Here is a 24,756-nt window from a genome sequence, read left to right as displayed (position 1 = left end):
AAAAAACACTGTTTCTAACCTGTGGGGACAGCAAATTCTCCCTGTTCAATCTGTTGGCCCAGTGGGACCAGATTAGCATTCTGCTGCCTCGACGTCACTTTAAACTTCTTGGCTTTCCCCATTTTAAAATATCTATAATAAGGAGTAACTTTTGTAGAATTAGAATTATGATAAGGATCACTAAAATATGTACCTTCAGAATAAATTCCAAGACACACATTTTTGCGAAAAATATCATGATAAAACTTTTAAAATTATTTTAAAGAGAAGTAAAAGGTTTGCTCTAAAGAGAAGGCTCTAATTTTTTTTATACGTTCAATCTCCATGAAATTATCAAGTTAGGCATTTCATGTAAATCAAACTGGATTGATTTTATTCAAAAAGTGCAATTTTAATCTATACAATAACGAACATTCCATGGCCTTTTGCTCTTAAACTTAACAATTTTACAAGCAAACTTAGGAAAAAAAGTGTAAATTCTTACAGATGTATCAAAGAGGAAGGAAAAAGTGACTAATAGCAAACTATTTGATACACTTAAGATATTTCTATAGAACCAAAAAAAATACTCGATGTCCAAAACAGATTTTGAACAAATCCAAGCAAAAAATGCGGTATTTCTATCTCATTAAAAATATTGAAACACAATCTGCTCTAAAATTGCTTCACATTTCTTACTTATATTTTCATCTTTTGTAGGTGTAGCAAGTTCGATTCTCTCAGGTTCAATGCAAAGGCAAATTTCAGATCAATTGCGGTTCAAATATATAATACATAATAATCATACACATAATATAGAATGAGGTTAAAATGAAGTAACATATGTATTATTAAATAATAGCTTCGTTTGTGTTTTTTTTTTGGTGGATTTTCTAAAATTTTGGAAGATTTTCTTTGACCAAAACCAGGAAGGACAAAATATAAAGAAGTGGAGACAGTAAATACACTGGAGGCACAAGACCAAAGCTAACACAATAACATCTACATGATCAACTACCCAAAATGTTGTGGTTTAAATATTAATATTTCATCGGCTGCGGCTGCCAGTTTAAGCCTGAAACAATCATGGATATAGGATTCAGTCAATGTAACCAAAGAACATTTAATTTTGTCAGTCAGTAGCAAAATTAATTTAAGAAAAACAGGAAACCGCTAAACAGTAATAATTCAGAACTTTGCGAGAGTTAATGCTTTAGAAAATTTTTAGAATGACTGTGATTCAGCCAATTAATTCAAAATGAAATTGCCGAAATACCAGTTTGCGCTACAATACAAATTAATCATTGAGCAAGAACGATTATATCCATGCCTGCATCTCGAGGGCGCATCCGATCTTGTGGCCGGGCTGGTTCAGCTTGGTGCCATCCAGCAGAGCAGACAGAGTCATAGTGATACCGGGTCTCAATGACTGCTGGTAGCTCAAACCAACCTAAATTTCGTAAATTGTAACTTTGTAAAAACAAAATGTATTAAATAATTTGTTCTTATTTTTAGGGTAAAGCGGGGCGATCTCGGTTTTTAGGTGAAGTCGGTATTTTTTTGACCACCTTCATTAAATGACATTTTTCTCCATGTTCTAATCGACTGACAGAAAAAACATAAAATCAAATTTGTTCCTTATTAAATTGCCTACAAAAAAGTATAAAATGAAATTTTTGTGAGATGAATTTTTAGGGTACTTATTTGGTCTTAAAGTCGGACGACAAAAATTTTTTTTTTCGATTTTTTTGCTTCGGTCGGAAAAACGGTAAGTTGGACAAAAACTGGTAAGAGCTAGAGCTTAGACGTCTTCAGGGGACTTATTAAGAATCTAATAGGCTATCCATTTCCGTTTAAAACTTTAAAAAATCTTGTATAGTTTTTTCTTAAATCGACTAAAAGTGAAGCGGGGCGAATTCGGTTTTTTCACTTTTTATACTAACTTTTTCAATTTTATATAAAGAAGTGAAATTTTCGAGAAAAAAAGTCAAATTTCTCGTACTTAGAAAATATTTTTTTTTTGTAGAAAAAATTGTCCGATCTTCATAATTTTTTTTGTGAATGTTCTTTAATACATTTAGCAACTTTAACCTTTAGGGCATGCTGTAATTAAATTACTATGTCATAGGTTTTTTGAAGCTGGAAAATCGACCACAGATTTTGCCAAACTTTTCTCTTTTTTTCAACTTTATTTTTTTAGGAAATTTTGCTAATAGAACTAATTTTTTTTTGGCCAAATTTATTCAAAATTGCCTGAATTTTAATGATCAGGCCTTTAAAGTCATAAAAAGTTATTTTTTCTAGTAGTATTTTTATGTTTTTTATCAACGAAAAATTTCGATAAAAAAGTCAAATTTCGCGTACTTCGGAAAAATAATTTTTTGGTAGAAAAAATTGACCTATCTTAATAAAATTTGTTGTGCATACTCTTTATTACATTTAGCAACTTTTACCTTTTGGGCATGCTGTAATAAAATCAATACGTCATCGATTTTTTGAAGCTTGAAAATGCCCTACCGACTTCGCCTCAAGGCGGGGCGAAGTCGGTGCCGTTTTAGAGATCAATTTTGACAAACTTCCCAAAGTCCTAGGTTTACGTCCTTTTAGGACCTGATCGACTTTTCCGAGATCTTTCTACTGGTCTTGGTCCCATTTAAAAAAAATAATTTTTACGATTTGCAGGTTCAAAAAACTGAAAAAAACACAGAGTTCGCCCCGCTTTACCCTAGTCTTAAAAATTTAACAAAATCATCCTTTTTATTCAGGGTGGGGGAAAAAGAGTAACATCCCCCAAAATCCTTATAATAAAGTAACAGTATGTTTGTGTGTCTGTGTGTTTGTACCGAAGGATCTCGCTAACCGCTGAACCCTCCCTAGAGAAATTAAATTCTTTAAAAATTTCTCAATTTTAGAAAAAGAGTTCAACGAAAAACAAACGTCAAACGTCAAATTTTTTTTACTTTTTCTTTTAAAATCTAAAATAAGAAATTGAATTATTAAATTCGACTCTCTCCTCAAGTGCCCCTAGAGGCCTCTAGGGGCGTAGCCGCTAGTATATGTTATAAATTAGAAGCTACATTCTAAGGGAGAACTGATATGGGTAAAAAAAGAACAATGATCCAGCAGGTCTTTAATAATTTTTTTTAACAGAAAGTTTCCTTATAGTCCACTCATATACGACAATTGGAATAAAACTTGAATTAATGCAGTTTGTAATAGAGACAAATAAAATAAACTTTACAGGAAAACCAAAAAATATATTAACTATTATTAAGTAAGCTACTTTTAACTATACATAAGCATGAATACAAAGAAATCAAAATGAATATGCCATGAAATATATATGACACGCAAATGGGACAAAGAAGCGCAATTTTTTGTGTCAAAAATATTTCGAACGCAAAAATGCACGTAAGACCTAATTCTATTTTGAAACGAACTATGTCAGATATTTTTAAGTAAGAAATGCATTTTTCCACAAATAAATCAGCAGGAAATACTTGTGTGTAAAGTCGTAGTAAAGAAAGCTATTTATGCTTTCCCCCTCTCAGGGACCATAGGATAGGTTAATCGAAGAATTTTTTTTGCTTTACAATAAATAGTAAATCTAAAGTTTTAATGATATTAGAAATTTGTGACAAAATTATGCACAATTTTGCTGTCCCTAACACCGGATTTTCCCCTCTTAAATATGTAGACTAAACGTGTAAATAAAAATGTAAACTATTTGACTTTCTAGAGGAAGTAAAAAGCTTTCAATTAAAATATATTTAGCAGGTCTGTTTCATCAAAGTTTAGACACGAAGAAAGCTTAATCATTTATCAGCGAATTGGCCAATTTTATAAGACTTAGAAAACATTTGCAATGTCGATAACAGCTAAGCTTTTCTGTAATTAGAGTCGGTCCGTCAGTCCGAGAAGGATAGCATTTTTAGTTAATTTAGGCACGTTAGAATTGTCCTATTGATTTCAAACTTTGTATGGCGATTCCTGTGGTAGTAAGGTACGATTTAGAAAGCGTAACAACTCTATTATCATTACCAGAATGTCCGTAGTTACAATTTTGCTTCGACTATTATTTATATTCTGATTATTCAGTTCTGACACTATACAAGTGTAAATGTCAGTTTGTCATCCTTGTTTCAATGTAATTATGCTACATTTCCCAAGATATTACATATAAAAATATATTGGGAAAAATCAGCTGATAAAAAATGTCTAGAGTGAGTAAAAAGAGAGAATTGATGTGGTAGTCTATTTGGGGGGGAATAGAAGATTGTCCTCTGTGTTCGTACAATCCAACAGCAAAAAAATACACAACTTGGGAAAAGTGAGAAGAAACATTTTAATTTTCTTTATAAAACCATAGAATAAAAAATACTTCATAATTTTTAAATAAATTATTCATGGATGGGTTATATTGAAAGAACATACATGCAAGCAGTCTTATATAACTCAAACTTTTCCGCAGAAAAAGTAAGACATTCAAACATTTGTTTCTTCAGGGGGGCATTAATAGAACATCTAGCAAAGTGTATATTATTTATCAATAGATTTTTAAGTGGCTTACTTATACTATAAAAAACCCTATACAGAAGTAAAAAATAAAAAAAAGTTTTCTTTTACTTGAAACTATTCATCTATTTTCATTACATAGATATTTCTATTTAAAACTGGGCCAGAGGGAAAATGAGAAAGGGGAATAGAAGATTACAATTTGGCCTTGGAGCCAAGCAAACCAATACACTGGCCGAAAAAAATTACTTGAGAGTTTTGATAGGTTTGAATATTGTACACAATGAAGAGGAATCATTTAGGTATTAGAAGTTTAAAGTAACCGAATAAAATTGCGTACGTCCATTTAGATAAAGGATTTTTTTTATAACAGCCTTAAACGGAAAGTACATCTAGACATTTTAAACGAAGGATTGAAATATAAAAATAAATGAACATATACAACTGGAGTTCAGAGAGAACTTTGGCCAATGACCCAAAAGATAAACTTCCTTTTTATCATACAAAAATATTAACTATATAAATATTTATGTCATACTTTATAATGTAAACGAAAATTATTTAGAGAACTCGTAAAAAACTTTAAAAATCTTAAATCCAACTTGTGAAGAATGGGCGTGAATATAAAAAAATCTAATTTTATAACTGAACAGCAAAATTTATTTCTCACATCTTATGGTTAACAGCTTTCCGCAGATATATAATTAACGGTTATTATACAGCTTATATTCGTAGAAAACTGGATGCAGTACAATGCTAGACATAATTTTTTCGTATAGCTGGGAACCGGTTCAGGATATTTATCAGTTTCGAATGAATACGAGAAGTAAGATTCTTACCTTGCTGGAGTTATCAACCTTAGCTCTAATGCTGGCATCATCACCGAGGTTATACTTGCAACCTAAATTAAAAATTATACAACAGGTTAGAAAAAATATGAAACCGATTAAAAATATTTTTAAGAGCTGTTTAGAGAGGGATTAAGTGAATGCCTCCTTATTCACTGACCCCATCCAGACTTAAATAAAATTCCCTAAGGGGGATATGTGTTCCATGGCGGTTTAGAGGAAGTTACAGGAATTTAAAATGTTAATTGTCTTCATTCCTTTAGAATCACGACGTAACAAATTCCTTAAGCTATAAATATTGCATTGCGAAAAATTTTAAGTGCTAATGTACAATCTTACAAAACGTAGTATATCTTAATATCTGCTTGACAAACAAATTGTCTATCCTTACCAATTCCGAAGTCTGTGTTGCCGGCAGCGGATGTGTTGACGGTGACACCGGTTTCGAGTCCTGGCCTAACCTTGTGGTAGATACCACCGCCGAAGACCTTAATACAAAATATAATTACAGAGAGGTTAATGTTAACAAAATATTTTATGTATTCCTAAATAATTTTAGTTTAGTAATTCCTCACATGTATAGCTCAAGTAAATTATAGTATTGATTGAGAAATTAAATATTAATGCTACAATAATGTATTCAACTACAACAAAACATAGAAAACTTCAGAAGAGTGCGAGAATAGTGAGGGGGTGTCAACTCTTCACGAATATTTGGGTAATAATTCTTTTTTTGAACCCCAAAAGATTTTAAATATTCATGTGGATCGCTGAGAACACCATTAGATAAATTACTATTCTTACAATAATAACAAAACAAGTTTATAAAGCATACAGTTGACAGACATGTAACGTAAAAAGTAGGTCTTGTGAATAAGGGGGGGGGGGGAAGTTTTGACACATTTGCGTAAACAGGGAGTATAGGCTTTATCTTTGGACTGAGAGTATAGGTTATTAGGGAAAAAATCATTCTTATATGATGAATTTTCCCAAGTTTTAAGATTTTTTGGATAGGCCTCCAGGTTCCGGAGCTCCAGGCCTCCAGGTCCTCTCTGTACAGGTAAAAATGAAGAAAATTTTTTTTTTTTGAAGAGTTAGAAGTCAACTTATGAAACAAAATATGCGTTTTTTTCTTCAAATATGTGAATAACATTCAAAAAAATGCATATTTTGTTTCATAGGTTGACTTCTAACTCTTCAAAAAAAAAATTATTTTTTTAATTTTTACCTGTACTGAGAGGACCTGGAGGCCTGGAGCTCCGGAACCTGGAGGCCTATCCAAAAAATCTTAAAACTTGGGAAAATTCATCATATAAGAATGATTTTATCCCTAATAACCTATCCTCTCAGTCCAAAGATAAAGCCTATACTCCCTGTTTACGCAAATGTGTCAAAACTCCCCCCCCCCCCCCCTTAGGCATAATTTATTAAAATCTGTCTTCAAGCTGTTTATTTAATCAGTACGTGGCAAAATCTTAATTTTCAGAACAATCCATTTTAAGTAACTACAAATAATCTGAGCTTTCCAAGCTACAAATAAATTTTAATATTATAGTTTCTGTACCTTAGCGTCATTAGCAGTAACGTGGAGAACCATATCATTAGCAGAGTATCCAAGAGCAAGGTTGTTCTTGACAATAGCAGACTTGCCGGTGTCGAAAGCAGTGCTGTAGCCGAGAGCCCATGGGCCATGTCCAACGCTGGTGCTGCAGTTAATAACGGGGCTGGCGGCGAGTCCCATGTCGGCGGTAAAGAGAAGCCTCTCGTGTTTGTACTCAGTCTTCAGCTTGCCGGCAATTCCACCGCTGGCGGGCTTGAAGGTGCTGTCCAAAGTGACCTTAAGGCCGGGCATAAGCTTGTCGGTGACGTCAAGGCTGGTGTTCAAAGTGTTGTCGGTGTTCCACTTCTCGGTCACGGTAACTCCATAATCGGAGCATTTGTACTAAGAAAAAGAAAATATTAGTTTAAAATTAAATTAAACTTTTAAAAGCTGTAGACTTAAATGTTCTCATTCGAGATTGTACAGCGATAAAAACATAATTACAGGTGTCCCTCAAATATGACGAAAGTGTGAAATATGCCTATCATACCTTGGTCTCAAGGTTACCAGAGACAACACCGCTGTCAACGGGAGAGCTTCCGCCGCAGGTGAATTCAACGCCGTTGCTGGCCTTTGACTTGACCTCCAACTTCATCAGGCCAAAGTGGTAGCCCTAAATTAAAATTTGAATTAGAAAATCTTACATTTACATAAACACAGGTCTCCTTAACAAAACTTTAGATTAAAAAAAATCTCGAAAGAAACGGACAGCAGGGCCTTCAAATAGGGTACAGTAGTGGTCAGAATCCGTTGGAGATTAAATCTTAGCTGCTCCTTCTTGCCAGATATTGCATTTTGAAGTTTTGTGGTAAAAATGCCTAAAATTACAAGAATTCCAAGGATATATGCATAAGTAAACACCTTAATTCATCAAATAAAAAGGGTGAGTTTAACATTTGAAGAGTTTATATGTCTCTGCATATGTAAACTACACAGTCCCTCCCCATTTAGAAAATTTTGTTTCTTTAAAGAAATTATTTAACGAAAAAGGTACATTGTTCTGTTTACAACTTTAAGCTAGAGGCTGTTACCCTGGAACCAGTAAAGAAAACCTCAGTTCTAGTTTACATATAGCTAAGGTTAATATTTGAAATACTCTCAACCCCCCCCCGACCCCCTTCAACCCCCTCCTGCAACCCATAAATTTTAGGGGGGAGGGCAAAGTAATAGTATTATGTTTTACTCAAAACTTCTTGAAGTATTGAAAGAAAACATTATATGTAAGATTTTTAGGCCCAAAGTTTCTGGAAATATTGTTGACTACACCTCCCCCCCCCCCCCTAATTGGAAGGGGGTAAAGAGGCAGAAGAGTTCTTTAGATATATATAAGCTTTAGTACTTAAACTTTAGTAGGCATCAAAATCTCTTGCAAATATTGCTGCAATCAACCCACTCCCTCCTTCTTAGACCACAAATAATTAGGAGGGGGGCAGTGGATATGGAAAATATTCTTGTGTTACTTTGAAATAACTGAATTATATTAAGCAAACTTTGGATTTAAGCTTTTTTGGGATATTAGTTACTTTTACAAATATTGCTGAATTCCCCCTCCCCCCCTCCATCCGTTGGAAGAAGTGGCTAGTGGCATAGGTAAATAATATTGTATATTATTTAGAAATCTCTGGAGATATTCAGGGTTAATATTTTAACTTATGTAGGCTAAATTTAATTTTATAAATATCTATTTCAACTACAACTCTCCCAATCTAGTACAATTATTTTGCTATATAATCTCCTCCAGCCTATTGGACTAATAAAAGAATTATTGTCAACCCATTGCTCCTTCCCCAAACATTGAATAGGTAATACATATAAAGCAATTTGAAATCTAAAAGTTTTATTCCAATGTTTGCTCCTTATTGCTATAGTGGTTTCTGAATAAAACACAGGTGGTGAGGTTGTATGGAGGGTAGCTGGAGAGGGAGGGGGAGGGAAAGCAATATTTTGATATTTTTTTATGGGGGTGGAGGAAATTGAGCGGCAATATAAGTTTTCTGGATGGGGTTGGTTGAGGTTGGGGAAAGGTCAGCAATTTTTGTTCAATTATGAAGTAATTATGGACCTACTAAAGTTTAAATCCAAAAGCACTCTATATCTTGAGTAATCTCAAAGTAAATCACAAGGGTATTGCTATACTCCCTTCTATTACTTATTTGGAGGGAGGGGGGGGGGGGGGGGGAGATTGTAAAGCAATAGGGAGGGAAAGGGGGCTTGGAAGGAGGTTTCAGCAAAATTTGTTAAAATTACTTTTGACCTACCAAAGCATATTTGCTTTGCTGCTACAATTCTATTGGTTTCTTAGTAACACACCATAGTAGTAACCTTTCAACTGCAACCCAACCATTCTCTCTTTACAAAATTTTATGTTTTTGATTTATGAGGGGAGGGGAAGAGGTCAGCAATATTTGTAAAAGTGCTTTGGGTCCCACAACAATACAAATCCAAAAGCTTTATATGTATCTCTAATATTTTCTTAAACCACATTGGAATGATCTTCTGTCACCTCCCCCCCCCCCCTGAATTATGTCATGACAAGGGGGAGAGAAGGTGGTCAACATAATTTTTACAAAATTTTGGCCTTAAAACCTTACATAAACATTTTTCCACTATACTTCAATTAGTTTTTGAGAAACACATAATAGTATAACTATGCTCCCCCCCCTCCACCCTAAAGTTTGTAGGTTGTGAGAGTATGGGGGGGAGGGGGGAAGCAGAATTACGAAAAGTAACTAGGGCCATATGTAAACTTAAACAGAAGTTTTTTCCAGGGTAACAGCCTTTAGGATAAAGTTGTAAAATGGGCAAACCTCTTTAAGCTTATAGTACCTTATTTATTACTCTTATTGAAGTTAAAAACATCACTTATAGTGGTAAAAATTGTTCTAAATGGGGATGAAGTGTGTAGTTTACAAATGAAGAGATATCTAAACTCCTCAAATGTTAAACTCGCCCTTTTTATTTGATGAATTAAGGTGTTCACTTATGCATATATCCTTGGAATTCTTGTAATTTTAGGCATTTTTACCACAAAACTTCAAATTGCAATATCTGGCAAGAAGGAGCAGCTAAGATTTAATCTTTAACGGATTCTGACCACCACTGTACCCTATTTGAAGGCCCTGCTGTCCGTTTCTTTCGAGATTTTTTTAAATCTAAGGTTTTGCTAAGGAGACCTGTGTAAAAACATTAAAAATTATAACGGGTCCGACACGTTGTTTTAAGAGGCGTCAAATCGGACTTTTATATAATATTAAACCTCCAATGCATTCAAAGTCATAAATAGAATGAAAACCCCGGACGTACCGTCATAAACAAATATGTAAAATAGGAAGGCCCTATTGTCAAAACTTTAGTTCGATTAAATACTACATCGAACGAGTTCTCTATTTTAGGGAAGCTTTACATTAGTTCACGGATGGTATTTGGGGATAATGTCGAAATGTGATAGTTAAGATCGTTTTATTACACTTAACTTCCATATTAAATACAGATTCGCTATATACTTAATTTAATAAATAATAGTAGACCAAATAATTGAAGGAGACAATAATTTAGGCGATTACAAATATCAAAATAAAGCATTTGTTGGAAAGCATAGACATACGATATTTTTAATGCAACACATACGTACATGATACAAAGTATCTTCTGATGAAAAATACCAGGAAATAGAGAGTACTAAAGTTAAAAATCAAATGTTCCAAACCATCTTTAATTATCAAAGTTCCATTAAGAATTAGGGAAGAGTAAATAATAATTACCTTGCCAAAAACATCGCGGGACTGCTTGCCGATGTCGGAAAATGAAGGAGGGGCCATTGTAAATTAGGTAGTTGATATAGAGTTAAGTCTGAAACCAATTCTTGTATTAAAATCAATAAAAGGTGGCCAATAATAACAACTTAGATATTACCAAATGTCACATATTAGAATCAAATTTTATCGATTGAAGATGGATTCCTATCGATAAGACTAATGAAATTATTGGAAAACTTTAGAAATAGAACTAATTTGCTTTAACAGGATTATTCCAGATAAAAACTTATGATACAATACAAACTATGATTGAGAGTATTAACTAAAATTCACAATTGAACAAGAACAATACATTTCAGTTGTCAATAAATAATTAAAATCATATAAAATAAATTAAATTGAAAGTGTGTGTGGTATAATATTAATAACTAGCGCATGGAGGCTGTGCTATATTGCGAGGCAGAGAGAAGTGTCTGCACTACACACAAACATGGCGGCAACTCCAGCTTCCGCCAAGTCGATCAGCTGATCAACAGCGTTCCCGAATTTAGGAAAATTATTTTTCACATTTATCTTCATTTTTGAACAAAATTAAAATTCGCGCATTTTTGTTGTTTCAATTTCTAGTTTTAAAATATTTCAGCTAAAAACAGAGCTAATTTAATTGAAAAATGCTAATTTAGATCTTTAAAACAGCAAAAAAGGAATTTCATTATGTTACAGTTGGCTACTTGAGCAGGAAGTGTATCACGAAACCTCGAAAAAATAGGCTTTTTGTAAAATTTATTAAATATAAATATAAAATTGCTCTAAAAACCGGCGGTAAAAATATTTTTTTTTTATATAAATACTTTTTTTTCAAGAGTAAGGAAAATATTTGATTTTTTTTAGATATGAGGCATCAAAATTAATAATTCTCTAAAACCCTTATTTTACTAAAAGCCATTATGAATTTGCGAAATTATGCCGCGTCCATTATTTTGATTGTTTATTTACATTAATTTCCAATGCGTGAATGATTCAATGTTTTAATTTTTATTATGATTGTTATGTGTAAATTAAGTAACAATTTATGAATGATAGTCCATTTCAAATGTTAGAATCTGTCATTTTTGATTTTATTCCGCATATGGATAAGAATATGAACGTAAAATTGATGTATATCCTTATTAATGATTACAAATATTTTTAGTAGGGTTGGCAATCCGTCTATTTTTTGGACCGGATTCGGATTCTTACAAGAATCCGTCCTAAAATAAAACGGATTTTTCGCGGATTCCTGATGCTTATTTTTTGGACGGATTCTGGATTTGATCCGGATTTTTGTAATATTTTAAAAGGCTAAATTAAGAGTTGAAGTATACCGGGATCGAGTACTGGGAAGAATCCTGATCTCTCCACTTAGTGGTGTATGTGGGGAGAGATGGGGGGGGGGGGGGGTTGTGGTGATCTTTGCCTTCAAAGAGTGGGGGTTGAAAGAAAAACTCAAGACGCTAACTTTAGCCTAAAAATTAAGAATCCAAATCCGCTATATAAAAAACGGATTCTGGATTCCAAAATTGGGCGGATTCCGGATTCGGATTGCCTTCATAAGTTTTAAATTAATGTTTGAACATATAATTTTTAACCATCCATTCAATATTGGTTAAAAAATATCGCAGAGAATTTGAGAAGCATTTTTATTAAACTATTCATTAATGTGTAATTTATAGTCCAATGTCCCTTCCCTCCATGGAAATAAGCTGAACTAAGGAAATATTAATTTCAGATGTCGAGTAGACAGCATGCAGGTGGCGAAGGAGGAGGCTACTGGTGGAAAGTGGCAGATTTTAAGAGTCTTCAGAAAATAAACTCCCTTAGATTAGGTATCTACTATTTACAGTTATGTTGTAAGAAAGGGGTATGGAAAGTAAAGATCCCGTTCCTTAAAAACGTCTTGGAAAGCCACAAAATCATATATATATTCAATTAACCATAAGTACGTCTAAGGTGATCAATTGGAATGAAATATCTAAATGTCATTCTTACCCATTACTGTTTTATTATACGCATCAGTAAGTAAACAATTATATGCAACAGTACTATTTCTTCAAATTTCCCGTCCTTCTAAAAGTTACAAATGAGCAAGAATTACCATATTAGTTAGTTAACTCAATTTATATTAGAATTTTATTGTATTATTAGACCACTTATACTTTTGTTTAATATGATATTATATAAACCAGGGTTTCGGATCCGCATTGATTTTATGCGGATCCGGATCCGGATCCTCAAAATTTGGTCAGTGCGGATCCGGATCCGGATCCGGATGCGGATCCGGATCCTACTGGATCCGGATCCGGATCTTTGACAATAAAAATAAAATCACCAAATTTTTCAAAAAAATTTTATTCTTTAAAGTTTAATTCGAAGTCAAAAATACTTTTAATTTTCAAGTCTGAACCTAAACCTTAAAGATTGGCTCTCATCAAGAGAATGTCTGAGATTTTATATAAATTTAGGTAGATTTTTCCATTTTTTCCGCATTTTTTGGAGTCTAAGGATCCGGATCCGGATCCTTGGACTCAAAAATATGCGGATCCTTGCGGATCCGGATCCGGATCCAGATCCGGATCCGAAACCCTGATATAAACTAATAAATTAGTAACTATCTTTTTTAGAAGAAAATCTGAACACACTATCTCCTCAACATCTATTCCACATCTACCGCCATCTCGACCTGACATCTCTTGGAAATTTGTCGTTGACTGCCAGAACTTTTTCATATTCCATCGTTAAATACTTGCTAGAAGAGGCAAAGCTTAAGCAAGTCTTGTACAGCTTTACTCAGTTTAAGGGAAATGTGGCTTCCACTAGTCAAGCCCAGCTGTATTTGGCAAAGGCAAATAAGGTAACACGCCAACAAAATTTACCAGTAAAAATAATAGTAGATTATAATACAGTAATAACACACCTACAAATATAAAACAATTTTATTTAATTTTTATTTCAGTCAGCATAGTAAAATACAGTAGGAGGATCAAAATATTTTTTTTTTCAAATTAAGTGTTAGTCACAGAACAAGACAAATACCTACTAAGTAATGTATAAATAAACAACGCAACGTTTAATACCTAATAGATCTTATTAATATTTAATTTTCAAATGTACATTCTAAAAACAAAATACAACAAAATTAATGTTTAGTTATATTCAAACGAATATTTATACATCTGATAATCTGTTTCGCTAATTATTTAGGTGGAATTCAATATACAGGGTGATATTTCTGTGTTCAAATATTACCAACTAACATCTCCTGTAGATGGGAGGAAAAACTTCAAAGAACTTGGCATAATGCTTAAGCGGGTCACCATGCTAAAATCTACCAAAGACCGTATGCAAATAATGCTGCAGATTGTCAACAAATTCATGCTGATACCACAACAGTCAAACAAGGAGATTTGTGAGATGTTCGCTCTGTTCCTGCACATGTTTGTATTGGGATGGTTTGAGGGCGAATGTCTATACGCCTTGAATACATTCGTACGTGCTCCTGTGACACAATCTTATGCAATCCGTGAAAATGGACTGGAGCTAAATATTGGAACTGTTATGGATGAAGTTGTGCGTATTACTGCAGATGACTACACGTTTGGAGGTAGTCAATTCTTTTTTAGAACCTTTGTTGACCCTTAGTTGTTGTTTTTTTTCTTAACTTTCGATCGGTTGTATTAAGATTACATAACAATATTAGTTTTCGAATATAACAGTAATTAGGTTCTTATATTCTTTATTGTAGGTTAACTTTTTTAAAGGGGGGGGGGGGAGCGGAAGTGACATTTTTGAAACCAAAACTAAAAGTCAAAGAAACTCAACTAAATAAAGAGTTACAGCTCTGAGATTTGACGTGGCAGCTTCCTTAAAGAGGTACTATATGGAACTGTGATGAAACGGCGTTGGAACCGCTGCTACCGCCGAAAATCGCCGAATTTATTTTTGCCTGTTCTCGCCAAATTAGACAATTTTCAATCATCTGAGAAAAACTTTTTTTCATAAAAATTTCCCTTTTATTGACACTTGTAATATTTCAAATATGTTAATATTAAAAAAATTCTAATATAAGGAACGACAGGAAAGTGGAAGGCTGCTAATGCAGGAAAGAGAAGTGTGGTTTTACTAGAAGTATGATGATGCGGTTCCACCGCCGTTCTTTCACAGTTCCATATTGTTAATATTTAAATGCCATGCCAAATCTCAGAGCTGTAACTATTTATTTAGTTGAGTTCCTTTAACTTTTAGTTTTGGTTTCAAAAAAGTGTCACTTCCGCCCCCTCTCTTTGTTATAGTTTATCAAGCAAATAATACATTATACATCACATTTTATAAGCAAATACAAAAATTTAGATGATCTGGAGAGAGAGAAAAACCTTCGTAATTTTCTTCATTCTGTTTTCTTCCCTCCAAGTTCTGTTAAAGTTGACCGTAAAGTGTGGCTCAAATTGATGCTTCAAGGAAAGCATATTCATTTTTTTTGTTTAAATGAAAATTATTTGAATTTTCTTATTTTTATAATTGACTATTCAAAACCTAAGGGGACGCTATGAATTATCCCTAATAAGCAGAGACAATAAAGTTAAGCTTTCACCATGGCAAACAGGCAATACGTCGGTTTAATCTTCGACACAAATGCTTGCCTAGAAAATATACCCCAATTAGATTTACTAGGTTAATTATTTTTCTTCAAACTTAACCTTACATTATAATAGAATATGCTTTTGTATCAGTATTTGCACCTTACGGTGATTGCAGCTGTATCAGCAAGTTGTTGTTAGTGGCCACTGCTCCATTTAAAAAATCTGAATGCGCTAATCTGCAGTGGCAGGACAGTGTGGAAGCAGTTCCTGCCTGTGTACGGGTGGCAACTTTCAGGTATTGTAAAGTGAAAAAGGAGGGGGTGTGGGGGGGGGGGGGTGGTGACCCGTAACACGACATACCAGCAATTTTATTTTGGGTGCTAATCCTTTAGTTTTAGAGATATAATGATTGGGTAAAATTTCTTTGGTTGTGTCAACAGTTGCCCCAAGTTTTGGTATCTTTAAAATAAAAACAGCGGCGGGACCGCCGCTCCCGCCGTTCACCGCCACTGCTCAAAAAAGTACTTCTCCTGTGCTTTTGAAGATATTGAAACAAAATCTTTTTAGGTTGGTCAGTAAAAAATATTTGGAAAAAAACGGCGGCTGGGATGTCATGTTTCGAGTTACCACATTTCCCCCTCCCCTTTAACGTATGGCTTCACCCCTATATTATTTTGTTGCAATAATACATTTATACATGCTTTATTTTTCGTTAACCCCAAAACCGATTGAGCTCTCCATTATATGAAATCTATTCACGTGTCCTTACATGATTTTAAGCTATTTTATTTTAAAATTGAAGTCCAAGGTTGGTTTTAGGCTATTTTTCTATTGGTCTACGTAGCCACTTTGACATTTATTGCTAATTTAGATATGACGCGTTGGTGAAATCCGTATTGGCTCTATCCAGGATGCCCAAGTACAGAGAAATGATTGTCAGAGTTATCATGTTCATCTTTATTGAGCCTGACCAATGGCTGCCAGAAAACAAGGCCAGCTTCCTACTTCTTGCTGGTCCACAAGTAAGTGGTATATATATGAATTTCTAGAGGATACACTCCTAGTAATAAACCTACAAATATGCATAGATGTATAATCATAACTATAACTATAACAACTACCTGAATCCCCATGTTGGGGACCTTGTTTCGTCTGCTAGCAAATTGCTTTCTTCTACCCCTTCTCCCTCTATTGTTTTTCTTATATCTCCTAGTGGCCTCAAGGGACACCTAAGGTAGTCGACCATCAACTATAAATTTTAGGTTTAAAAAGAATTATTTTTAAAAAATTTGGAGTGTGTATTCTTTGGGAGAGGGGATATACCCTTACATCTCCAAAAAATAAATATTCTTATGATACCTATTAGAAGCTTCACTTTAAGGGATAACCATACCTTTTCAGCGTTTAGTTAGATCCTTAACTACAGAAAAGCCTGTTTCATTTTCATAAAGATTGACCCCCTCTCTTAAAAAACTTCCTTTAATGCAATACGTTTACTGGCTCTACTCTTTTTTTCCTTATAAACAGCCAAGCCTTTGATTTTACGTTTTTTCACTTTATGTGCCAACAACCCATTCCAACCCAGGCCTAGCTATTCTAACAATCAATTCTTTAAAAATTACGAAACCTTTGAAAGTATTGTAGGGGTAGGTATATTTTTTTATGTAACTGAAGAGGGGTGGGTAAGAAGGGGGAGGAAAAGGGAGAGGGGGTTGTGGGGAAATTTTCCTTTAGAATTGTTTGTCAGAATATCATTCCCTTTTCTCTGACCCCAACCGCTCATTTTTCACTATAACTAGTAATAGAGTACAATATTTAATATATGAAATGTTTTTGTAGATAACGAAGGTGTATCTGATGTTTGTAGTGGACCAAAACCTTCTGTATGTAACTCAGAATGGCAAACAAATAGAAGAAACAACATTTCGGTCTGTTGGAGATATCTTCATGGGACTCTTCATGATGCAGTCTAGGTTATGATATACGAAAAGCTAATATTAATATTAGGGTTGGAATTCTGTCCCAATTTTTGGACCGGATTCTTATTCTTACAAAAATCCGCTCAAAAATGAAACGGGTTAATCCGTAGATCACTGATTCTTATTTTTTGACGATTCCAGATTCTAACAATTTTTAAAAGGCCTTTTTAAAAATAAAGTAAGGGATTAAATTTTACAGGGTACTGGGAAGAATCTAAAACGGCGTTTATTCATTTTTCTTAGTAGCTTTTCTTCTATTTCTAGACCCTACAGCGGCCATTATGACTTTGTTAAGAAAATTAAAATATATATTCGGACCAAAAAAAATAAAGACGCTAACAATTAACAATCCGAATCCGCTATTAAAATAACGGATTCCGGAGTTCCGATTGCCAACCATAATTAATATATAATCTCCGAAATCCCCCACCCCATCAATTAGAATTGGCTATGGCAGATTTCGCAGTATCTCTCACAAATTATCAAAATATTAGTCTCTAGTAAAAATTAATAAAAAAAACTTCACCGATAACTTTTTTAATATTGCAACAGGTATTTAAATTTTAGTAGTTTTAATGGACAAAGTAAATAGTGGACACACATTTAACTACTTGTAAAGCAGAATATTTTTTAGGTTTAAACGTAGCCTGGAACCTGTGTTTACACGGCTAGATGAATTGCTCTGCCATATTCCTCAAAGTGCTAATCAATTCTTACTGAAAGCAGTTTGGAAAGCTTTGACAAGGTAAAAATCTTCTTATATGTTAAAATATATTTTCTTTTGATAAATAGCTGTTCTAAAACTTTTATTTGGTTAATTAGGTTCAATAAACAAAATTTTGATGATATGGATTCTACACTAAAAATTTTCATGAATTGATGTTAGTTAAATGGATTTAAAATACGTGGATAATGCGGGAGATTTATGCATAATACACTGAAAATATGCTACTTCAAACTATCTAATATAACGATACCCCCCATTCACACTCTACCCCATCCTCTTTTCTCCTTCTTTAGAGGAACGAACTGGCCAATAAATGAGGATTAAAGTAGCAACCTACATCCCGACACAATTTCCTCTGTCTAATATCCCCGAATTTTATATCCATTTCTATAGATGATATTTTTTCGTGAAGATTTTCTGAACCAAAGACCATTCAGTAAACTTTGTTCGTCGGTTTGTCAGTCATGCTATGCTTTAATATAAATGAATACTTATGTTTATAAAGGCTTCCAGATTATTATGATTCACCTCATGTTATTCCCTCTTATTCTTATGAAAACTTAAAAACGAAAATCTGCTAAATAATTCACTTTGTCCGTTTGTCCATTTATGATTTTATTCTGCTCCAATACTAATGGTTGCTTTCATCCTTGGTCAGGGGTGTATATTCTGCATGATTGACCCTGCTCAGTGCTAAATGGGGGGAGGGGGAATAAAATATAATATGTGGTTGGGGGAAAAAAACTGAAAATATTTTTTCCATTTTTCTCATCTCCTTGGTGAAAAAAAACTACAAGAATATGTGGGAGGGGGGATAATATGAATAAAATAAAGAGCTCTGAAAATATTTTTTCATTCTTTCCCTTTCCTTGCTGGAAAAAAAAACTGGGAGGGAAAAGAAATAAAAAAATTTGCAACAAGGTAAAAAATGAACCTTGCGCAGAATATAATACACCCCTGCTTTTTTATGAAAACTGAACAATGAAAATTTACTACATAATTCACTTTGTCCGTTTGTCCATGTCCATTCATGATTTTTTGTGCTCCAATACTGATGGATGTTGCCATCCTTTTTAGGATGACTACTGTTCAGGCGCGTCTCTCTTTTGGACTGTGGAGTCCAGAGAATATGGCCACCCTGCTCCTCCATGAATTCCTTTTTTTGGCAAGTGCTTCAGCTTCTCCCCATGTTAATTCCAAATTAAAGAGGTCCTTTTCAGTGCTCCGCCTCCAGGTCATTTTTGGTTGTCCCCGTTTACGTTTACCAGTGGTGGGGTTCCATTTTAAGCACTTTTTTGGAAACCTATTTTGTTCCATTCTAAGCACATGTCCTAGCCACCTTAGTCTTTTAAATTTCACTTCTGCTTCAATACTATTGCACTTGGTCTTAGCATACAGCTCAATGTTAGATATTTTGTTTGGCCAGAATATTTTGCAAATTCTTCTTAGGCAGCTATTGTGAAATGCATTAAGTTGATTTGTTTCAGTTTTCACAGTTCTCCAGCATTCAGCTCCATAAAGAAGAACTGATTTCACATTACTGTTGTAAAGTCTGATTTTTGTTTTCAGAGCAAGTTTCTTTGAATTCCAAACGTGGTGTAGACTGTTGAAAGCAACCCTAGCCTTATCAATCCTGGTTTTAATATCAGCTTTTGAGCCATTTTCACTGCTGATAACACTCCCCAAATAGGTGAATTTGTTGCTTTGTTTCAATTGTTCACCATTTATTGTTATAGTTTGATCAGGGTTTGTAGGTATATTCATAATTTCAGTCTTCTTGACATTAACAAGGAGCCCGACTTGTCCTGCGTATTTGACTAGTCTATCTGTCTTAGCTTGTAGATGTTTAATTGTTTCTGAAATCAGTGCCAGGTCATCAGCAAAGTCCAGATCTTCTAGGTGTCCTAGTATGCCCAGCTGGAGACCACGTTTTTTGTCCTCTGTGGTTTTCTTCATCACCCAGTCAATGACCAATATAAATAGAATAGGTGATAAAATGCATCCCTGTCTAACTCCAGTGCTTATTTGAAAGAAATCAGATGTCTTATTGTTTCCAACTGAAACACAGGCTTGGAAGTTGTCATAAAATTTAGTTATCATAATTATCATCTTTTCAGGTATACCATAACTTCTTAGTATTTTCCAGAGTGTTTGTCTGTGTATGGAGTCAAAGGCCTTAGAGAAATAAACAAAATTTACATGGAGTGGCTTGTTAAATTCAACACATTGTTCAATAACTGTCCTAAGGGTGAAAATTTGGTCAACACAGCCTCTTCCAGCACGGAATCCAGCTTGTTCTTCTCTTAGTTTATTGTCAATTTTCTCATCAATTCTGTTTAAAATAACTTTACATAGGACCTTGCTTGGGATAGAAAGCAGCATAATTCCTCTCCAATTATCACAATTGTTCAAATCTCCCTTCTTAGGTAGTTTTATGATTATTCCTTTAGACCAGTCAGTTGGTATCTTTTCTTGTCTCCAAATTTTATCAAAGAGATCAGTCAGAGTCCTAGCAGAAAGATCTATGTCTGCCTTAAGCATTTCGGCAGTTATCAAGTCAGGTCCAGGTGCTTTGTCATTCTTTAGACTATGTATAGCAGCTTTAACTTCTTGAATAGTTGGTGGTCTTGTGTCTATGTCTATTTCATGTCCTGGTTCTGGTTCTGCAGTAATTTCAGGTTCAGGTCTGTTCAACACTTCTTCAAAATGCGATTTCCACCTTTCAGCAACTTCTTTTTCTGTAGTGAGTAATTTACCATCTTTAGCCTTGATAGTTTCACCACTCTTTTTGTTATATTTGCCACTTAATTGCTTGGTTATGTTGTATACTGTTTTCATGTTACCGAAGTCAGCTGCTCTCTGGGCCTTTTCAGCCATATTGTCAATGTAATCTCTCTTGTCTTTCCTTGTGCGCTTTTTGACTTCTTTGTCTTTAGCAGTATATTCAGCTCTTAAATTGCCCATGTCAGCCAAATGTTGAGCATTATGAATTTTGTTTTTAAGCTTCTTTCTCTCTTCTATTTTGTTCCGTGTCTCTTCAGAGATCCAGTCCTTTTTCTCTGGTTTCTTGTGTCCTAGGATTTCCTTAGCAGTAGATTGAAAGTTTTCTTTAATTGAAGTCCATGTGATCTCAGTCTCGTCATTTAGGTCCTCTAAGACTTGAAATCTATTTCTGAGATTTAAGACAAATTCATTCTTTATCACTGGGTCCTTTAATCTTGAAGAATCATATTGTCTACCAATCTCACTCTTTTTATCATGGCCAGTACGCTTCAGCTTTAATTTAATCTTACTGACAACTAGTTCATGGTCACTGAATATGTCGGCTCCTCTAAAGCTCCTACAGTCTTGCATTGACTTGACCCATTTTCTATTGATCATAAAATGGTCAATCATGTTTCTTGTTTGTCCATCAGGTGTTGTCCAGGTATATTTGTGAATGTTTTTGTGTTGGAATAATGTACCTCCTACGACCATATCATTATTTAAACAGAATTCAAGTAAAAGTTCTCCATTTTCATTTCTTGTACCTATGCCAAAGTGTCCCATTGCATTTTCCACTCCAGTCCTGTCAGTTCCTACTTTAGCATTCATATCTCCAAAAACTAGACACATGTCATGTTTGGGTACTGAGTTTCTGATTGATTGCAGTTGATCATAAAACTCTTGTTTTACTTCTTCACTTTTGTCATTTGTTGGGGCATAGCATTGGATAAGGGTCAACTTGCAGTGCCTTGATTGGAATCTAGCCTTAATTATTCTGTCTGATATAGGTTTCCAGTCTATTAGTGAATTGACATGTCGTTTTTGAACAATTATAGCAACACCATACATGTGTTGGCTTTCATGACCAGAATAAAGTATTAGGTGGCCATCTTTGGTTGTGGTTTGTCCTTGTCCTGTCCATCTACATTCTGCAATTCCAAGTATTCCAATATTGTAACTTGTCATTTCTTTAACTATTTGGGCTGTTTTAGTTGACTCATACATTGTTCTAACATTCCAGGTTCCTATCTTACAGCTTTGCTTAGAACTTATTGGTCCTGTCATCAAGTTGATAGCTTCCTTTCGGATTTCACCATCATCTTTCATATTCTCAGTAAACTGACTACTGACTAGTATTAAAATGCCAGTCGTACGTGGTCAGGCGTCATGCTGGAAGGGTGACTAGATTTCGCGAATTAAGAAAAATGTATATTATAGCGAATTCAATAATCTTGCAAGCATTGCTTTTATCTTTTAGAGAAAAATATTAAATCAAAAGCGAAAAGTAAGATCTGAAATTTGTGTCACCCTTCCAACATGACGCATGACCGCGAGAAACGGCAATTTATTCTTTGTCATTCTTTCTTAGAGAGTTGAGCGATGTGATAGGACTGGAGGATGAAGAGGATGACCAGCTGAGCAAGGACTCAAGACAGCACCTCAAATCAATCCTCACTAGACTAGGAAAACTTTACTTTTCAAAAATTCATAATATTTATTCATCTCTTCGTATTATAGACAGCTTTCCGCGGATATTAAAATTAAATTTAGAAGATTTAAACAGTTTTGTTAGTCCCGAGGGTCCAAAGGCCTGGGTTAACAAAACTGGTATTAATTTTATAATTTTTATTTTGATATTTGGGAAAAAATTTATTGTAATACGATGATATACATTATTTTTTATTATAGCTAAAAACCGGTTCTAATCCACCGGATATCTATCGGTTTCGAAGCCATACTGGAAAGAGTATTAAACTACACAAGTAGTAAACCTTCAAATTCTTCTTAAGGTAGATAATTTTTCCATGAAGATTATTTTTTAATTAATATACGGCTAAGATGTATTGCTCATACACCTCATCAATCTCAAGATGACAAAAGGGGGGAGGCGGTTGTGACACTTTTTGAAACCAAAACTAGAAGTCAAAGGATTTCAACTAAAAAAAAGAGGAAATTGGTATGGCAGTTGCTTTAAAGAGGTGCAATGTGGAACTGTGAAGAAATGGAGGCGGAACCGCCGCTATCGCCGAATTGTTTTTTTTTTTGGCGGGTAGCAGCGGTTTCACTAACTTTTCTTCACAGTTACACATTGTACATCTTTAAAGCGACTGTCATTCCAAATTTCAGTCCTGTAACTCTTTTTCAAGTTAAATTTTTGTAGTTTTGGTTTTAAAAAGTGTCACAGCCGTCCCCTCCCTTTCATCACATAAAGTAAATTTTATTGTTCACATATTTGTAAATAAAGTTATTATGACAGGAGTGCGCATCACCATAAAAGCATTTGGAAAGAAAAACGACAGCTGTCCCAACCACAGATATAGTCATGAAATGGACACAGAAGAATAAAAACCTTGATTGATAAATCGTGACCTTTTATCTATAAAATATTACTCAACTATTACAAAATTCCAGTGATCTCTGAAACATTTTTAATTATTGTAATTTAGTCATAATTTGTGAAAATTAGTTGTATTAATTAACTCCTTAGTTTTATTATGTACCTATAATTGTTATTGTTCTATTATAGAACTTATTTGACTTAATTTCTTCTAAATTTGCTGTGATATGTAACTAGAAAATTTTTTTTATTAAGTCGGGAATACGAAAATAGTTTTTCTCCTACTTTTTTTGGTCTATTCTCACTAAAAAAAAGGTACACAAAAATTGTAGTTTTATTTTTGTGCACTGCTGTATGCAGTTTTTTTTTTGTAGAACTTGTGTAGCCGGAATTTTTTCTTTATTAATCCAGTGCTGCTAGCTACTTTTATAGCTGTCGAAAAATTTGCCTTTCTTTGTGTTGACGACATAATCTAAATAATCTAGTACTTGTACTGACTGACCTTTTTAAGAGTACCTGACCACATAACCAAATTCTCTGTGATAATGAACCCCTGTGCCAGTAATATTGTAATATCTTTCAGATTCAAGTTATGTTATAAGTCAAATTAAAGACTAGACACGTGAAAATGAATCGTGGAGGAAATAATTTCTACAATAATGACGGTAAGTGTTTCAAGTATGGTTGGCAATCCGAATCCGCAATCCGTCTTAGACCCAGAATCCGAATCCGCAATTTTAATTGTATTTTTTTATGACTTTTGTAGCACTTAACATTTTTTTGTTTAAAATGTTGCAGACAAAATCCAAAAAAGTATCTTATTGGTTTTTAATTACAAGTAAAATGGTGGGTAGCATCCATAGTTTGTTTTTACTATTTTATTTTCACAGTAGCTTTTCATGCTTATTTAGTTTTGGTTTAGTAAGGGTTAGAAAATGTCCGCTGAAGGGGCTAAAAAAATTATAGAAAGACCTTAAAAAATATTGCTGGTATCCACAATCCGCAAAAAAAACAGGAATCCTCATTCGACGGAATCCGCCAATCCGGTATATTTTTTGGCGGATTTTTGTAAGAATCCTAATCTGACCCGAAAATTCGGCGGATTGCCAACCTCAGTTTCTTCAAGTGCATACATTATTATTTATTAGCGAAGCTACTCTATAATACACTTTGTCCAATCCCAATGCAATTGGAAAAATGTCAATTTTTAGTAGCGAAGCTACTCTATAATTCACTTTGTCCGTCCGTCAGTCCGTAACGCTATGGGGGAAATGGGATTTACTCAGCTCCTATAAAAGATAGAATGCTGAAATTTTTTGACAACATTTCCATTATTAAGGAGCACAATTGTCTATAAAACATCATTGGCGGTCGGACCGATTTTTAGCAGGTTTTAGGCTATTTTTATATTTTT

The 24,756-nt window shown here is 34.0% G+C and overlaps 4 protein-coding genes across 8 annotated transcripts in view; 2 read left to right on the top strand and 2 right to left on the bottom strand.

Annotated features, from left to right (window-relative positions):
- The window catches only part of LOC145305908 (voltage-dependent anion-selective channel-like), a 326,720-nt gene that overhangs the window by 5,629 nt on the left and 296,335 nt on the right, over positions 1–24,756 (bottom strand). Inside the window, exons 2-8 of one of the 2 annotated variants that reach the window (XM_080147776.1) lie at positions 10,704–10,793; positions 7,433–7,555; positions 6,907–7,284; positions 5,734–5,830; positions 5,334–5,395; positions 1,310–1,429; positions 132–1,054 (exon numbers count right to left, since the gene is read on the bottom strand). In XM_080147776.1, coding sequence (XP_080003902.1) covers positions 1,049–1,054; positions 1,310–1,429; positions 5,334–5,395; positions 5,734–5,830; positions 6,907–7,284; positions 7,433–7,555; positions 10,704–10,760 — 843 coding nt within the window. In that variant the 5' untranslated portion in view covers positions 10,761–10,793 and the 3' untranslated portion in view covers positions 132–1,048. Of the gene's footprint in view, positions 1–19; positions 1,055–1,309; positions 1,430–5,333; positions 5,396–5,733; positions 5,831–6,906; positions 7,285–7,432; positions 7,556–10,703; positions 10,794–24,756 lie in introns of those variants that run through there. The other variant, XM_080147775.1, reaches the window with a different exon arrangement.
- Positions 1–24,756, bottom strand: part of RpL15 (ribosomal protein L15) — a 227,898-nt gene that overhangs the window by 8,913 nt on the left and 194,229 nt on the right. The window lies entirely within an intron of this gene.
- On the top strand, positions 12,415–23,926 carry LOC145305907 (F-box only protein 47-like). Of its 2 annotated transcripts, none has more exons than XM_080147773.1 (11): positions 12,415–12,562; positions 13,358–13,587; positions 13,938–14,337; positions 15,084–15,191; positions 15,464–15,608; positions 16,185–16,335; positions 17,153–17,286; positions 17,927–18,037; positions 22,374–22,470; positions 23,264–23,571; positions 23,828–23,926. In XM_080147773.1, exons 1-10 carry the CDS (start codon positions 12,466–12,468, stop codon positions 23,348–23,350), a joined length of 1,560 nt encoding a protein of 519 aa, XP_080003899.1. In that variant the 5' UTR covers positions 12,415–12,465; the 3' UTR covers positions 23,351–23,571; positions 23,828–23,926. The 2 variants fall into 2 exon arrangements, with proteins under 2 accessions (XP_080003899.1, XP_080003900.1); XM_080147774.1 differs by having other exon boundaries at positions 23,264–23,596.
- The window catches only part of LOC145305905 (RNA-binding protein 5-like), a 34,352-nt gene continuing 33,514 nt past the window's right edge, over positions 23,919–24,756 (top strand). The window contains exon 1 of the mRNA XM_080147770.1: positions 23,919–24,007. Within this exon, the coding sequence (XP_080003896.1) occupies positions 23,971–24,007 (37 nt within the window). The 5' untranslated portion in view covers positions 23,919–23,970. The remainder of the gene's footprint in view (positions 24,008–24,756) is intronic.

Source organism: Acartia tonsa, chromosome 14, assembly GCF_053477335.1.
Source record: "Acartia tonsa isolate MP-2025a chromosome 14, ASM5347733v1, whole genome shotgun sequence".
Classification (NCBI taxonomy): Eukaryota; Metazoa; Arthropoda; class Copepoda; order Calanoida; family Acartiidae; genus Acartia; species Acartia tonsa.
The sequence above is the reverse complement of the archived record's forward strand: the minus strand, read 5'-3'. Positions and strand labels throughout refer to the sequence as shown.

What these genes read in the sequence shown, in the direction of transcription:
- LOC145305907 (XM_080147773.1), top strand. Translation starts at nt 12,466, where the DNA reads ATGTCGAGTAGACAGCATGCAGGTGGCGAAGGAGGAGGCTACTGGTGG. An exon ending in AATAAACTCCCTTAGATTAG is followed by an intron (nt 12,563 to 13,357) that starts GTATCTACTATT and finishes TATCTTTTTTAG; the next exon opens with AAGAAAATCTGAACACACTA. An exon ending in AGATGACTACACGTTTGGAG is followed by an intron (nt 14,338 to 15,083) that starts GTAGTCAATTCT and finishes ACAAAAATTTAG; the next exon opens with ATGATCTGGAGAGAGAGAAA.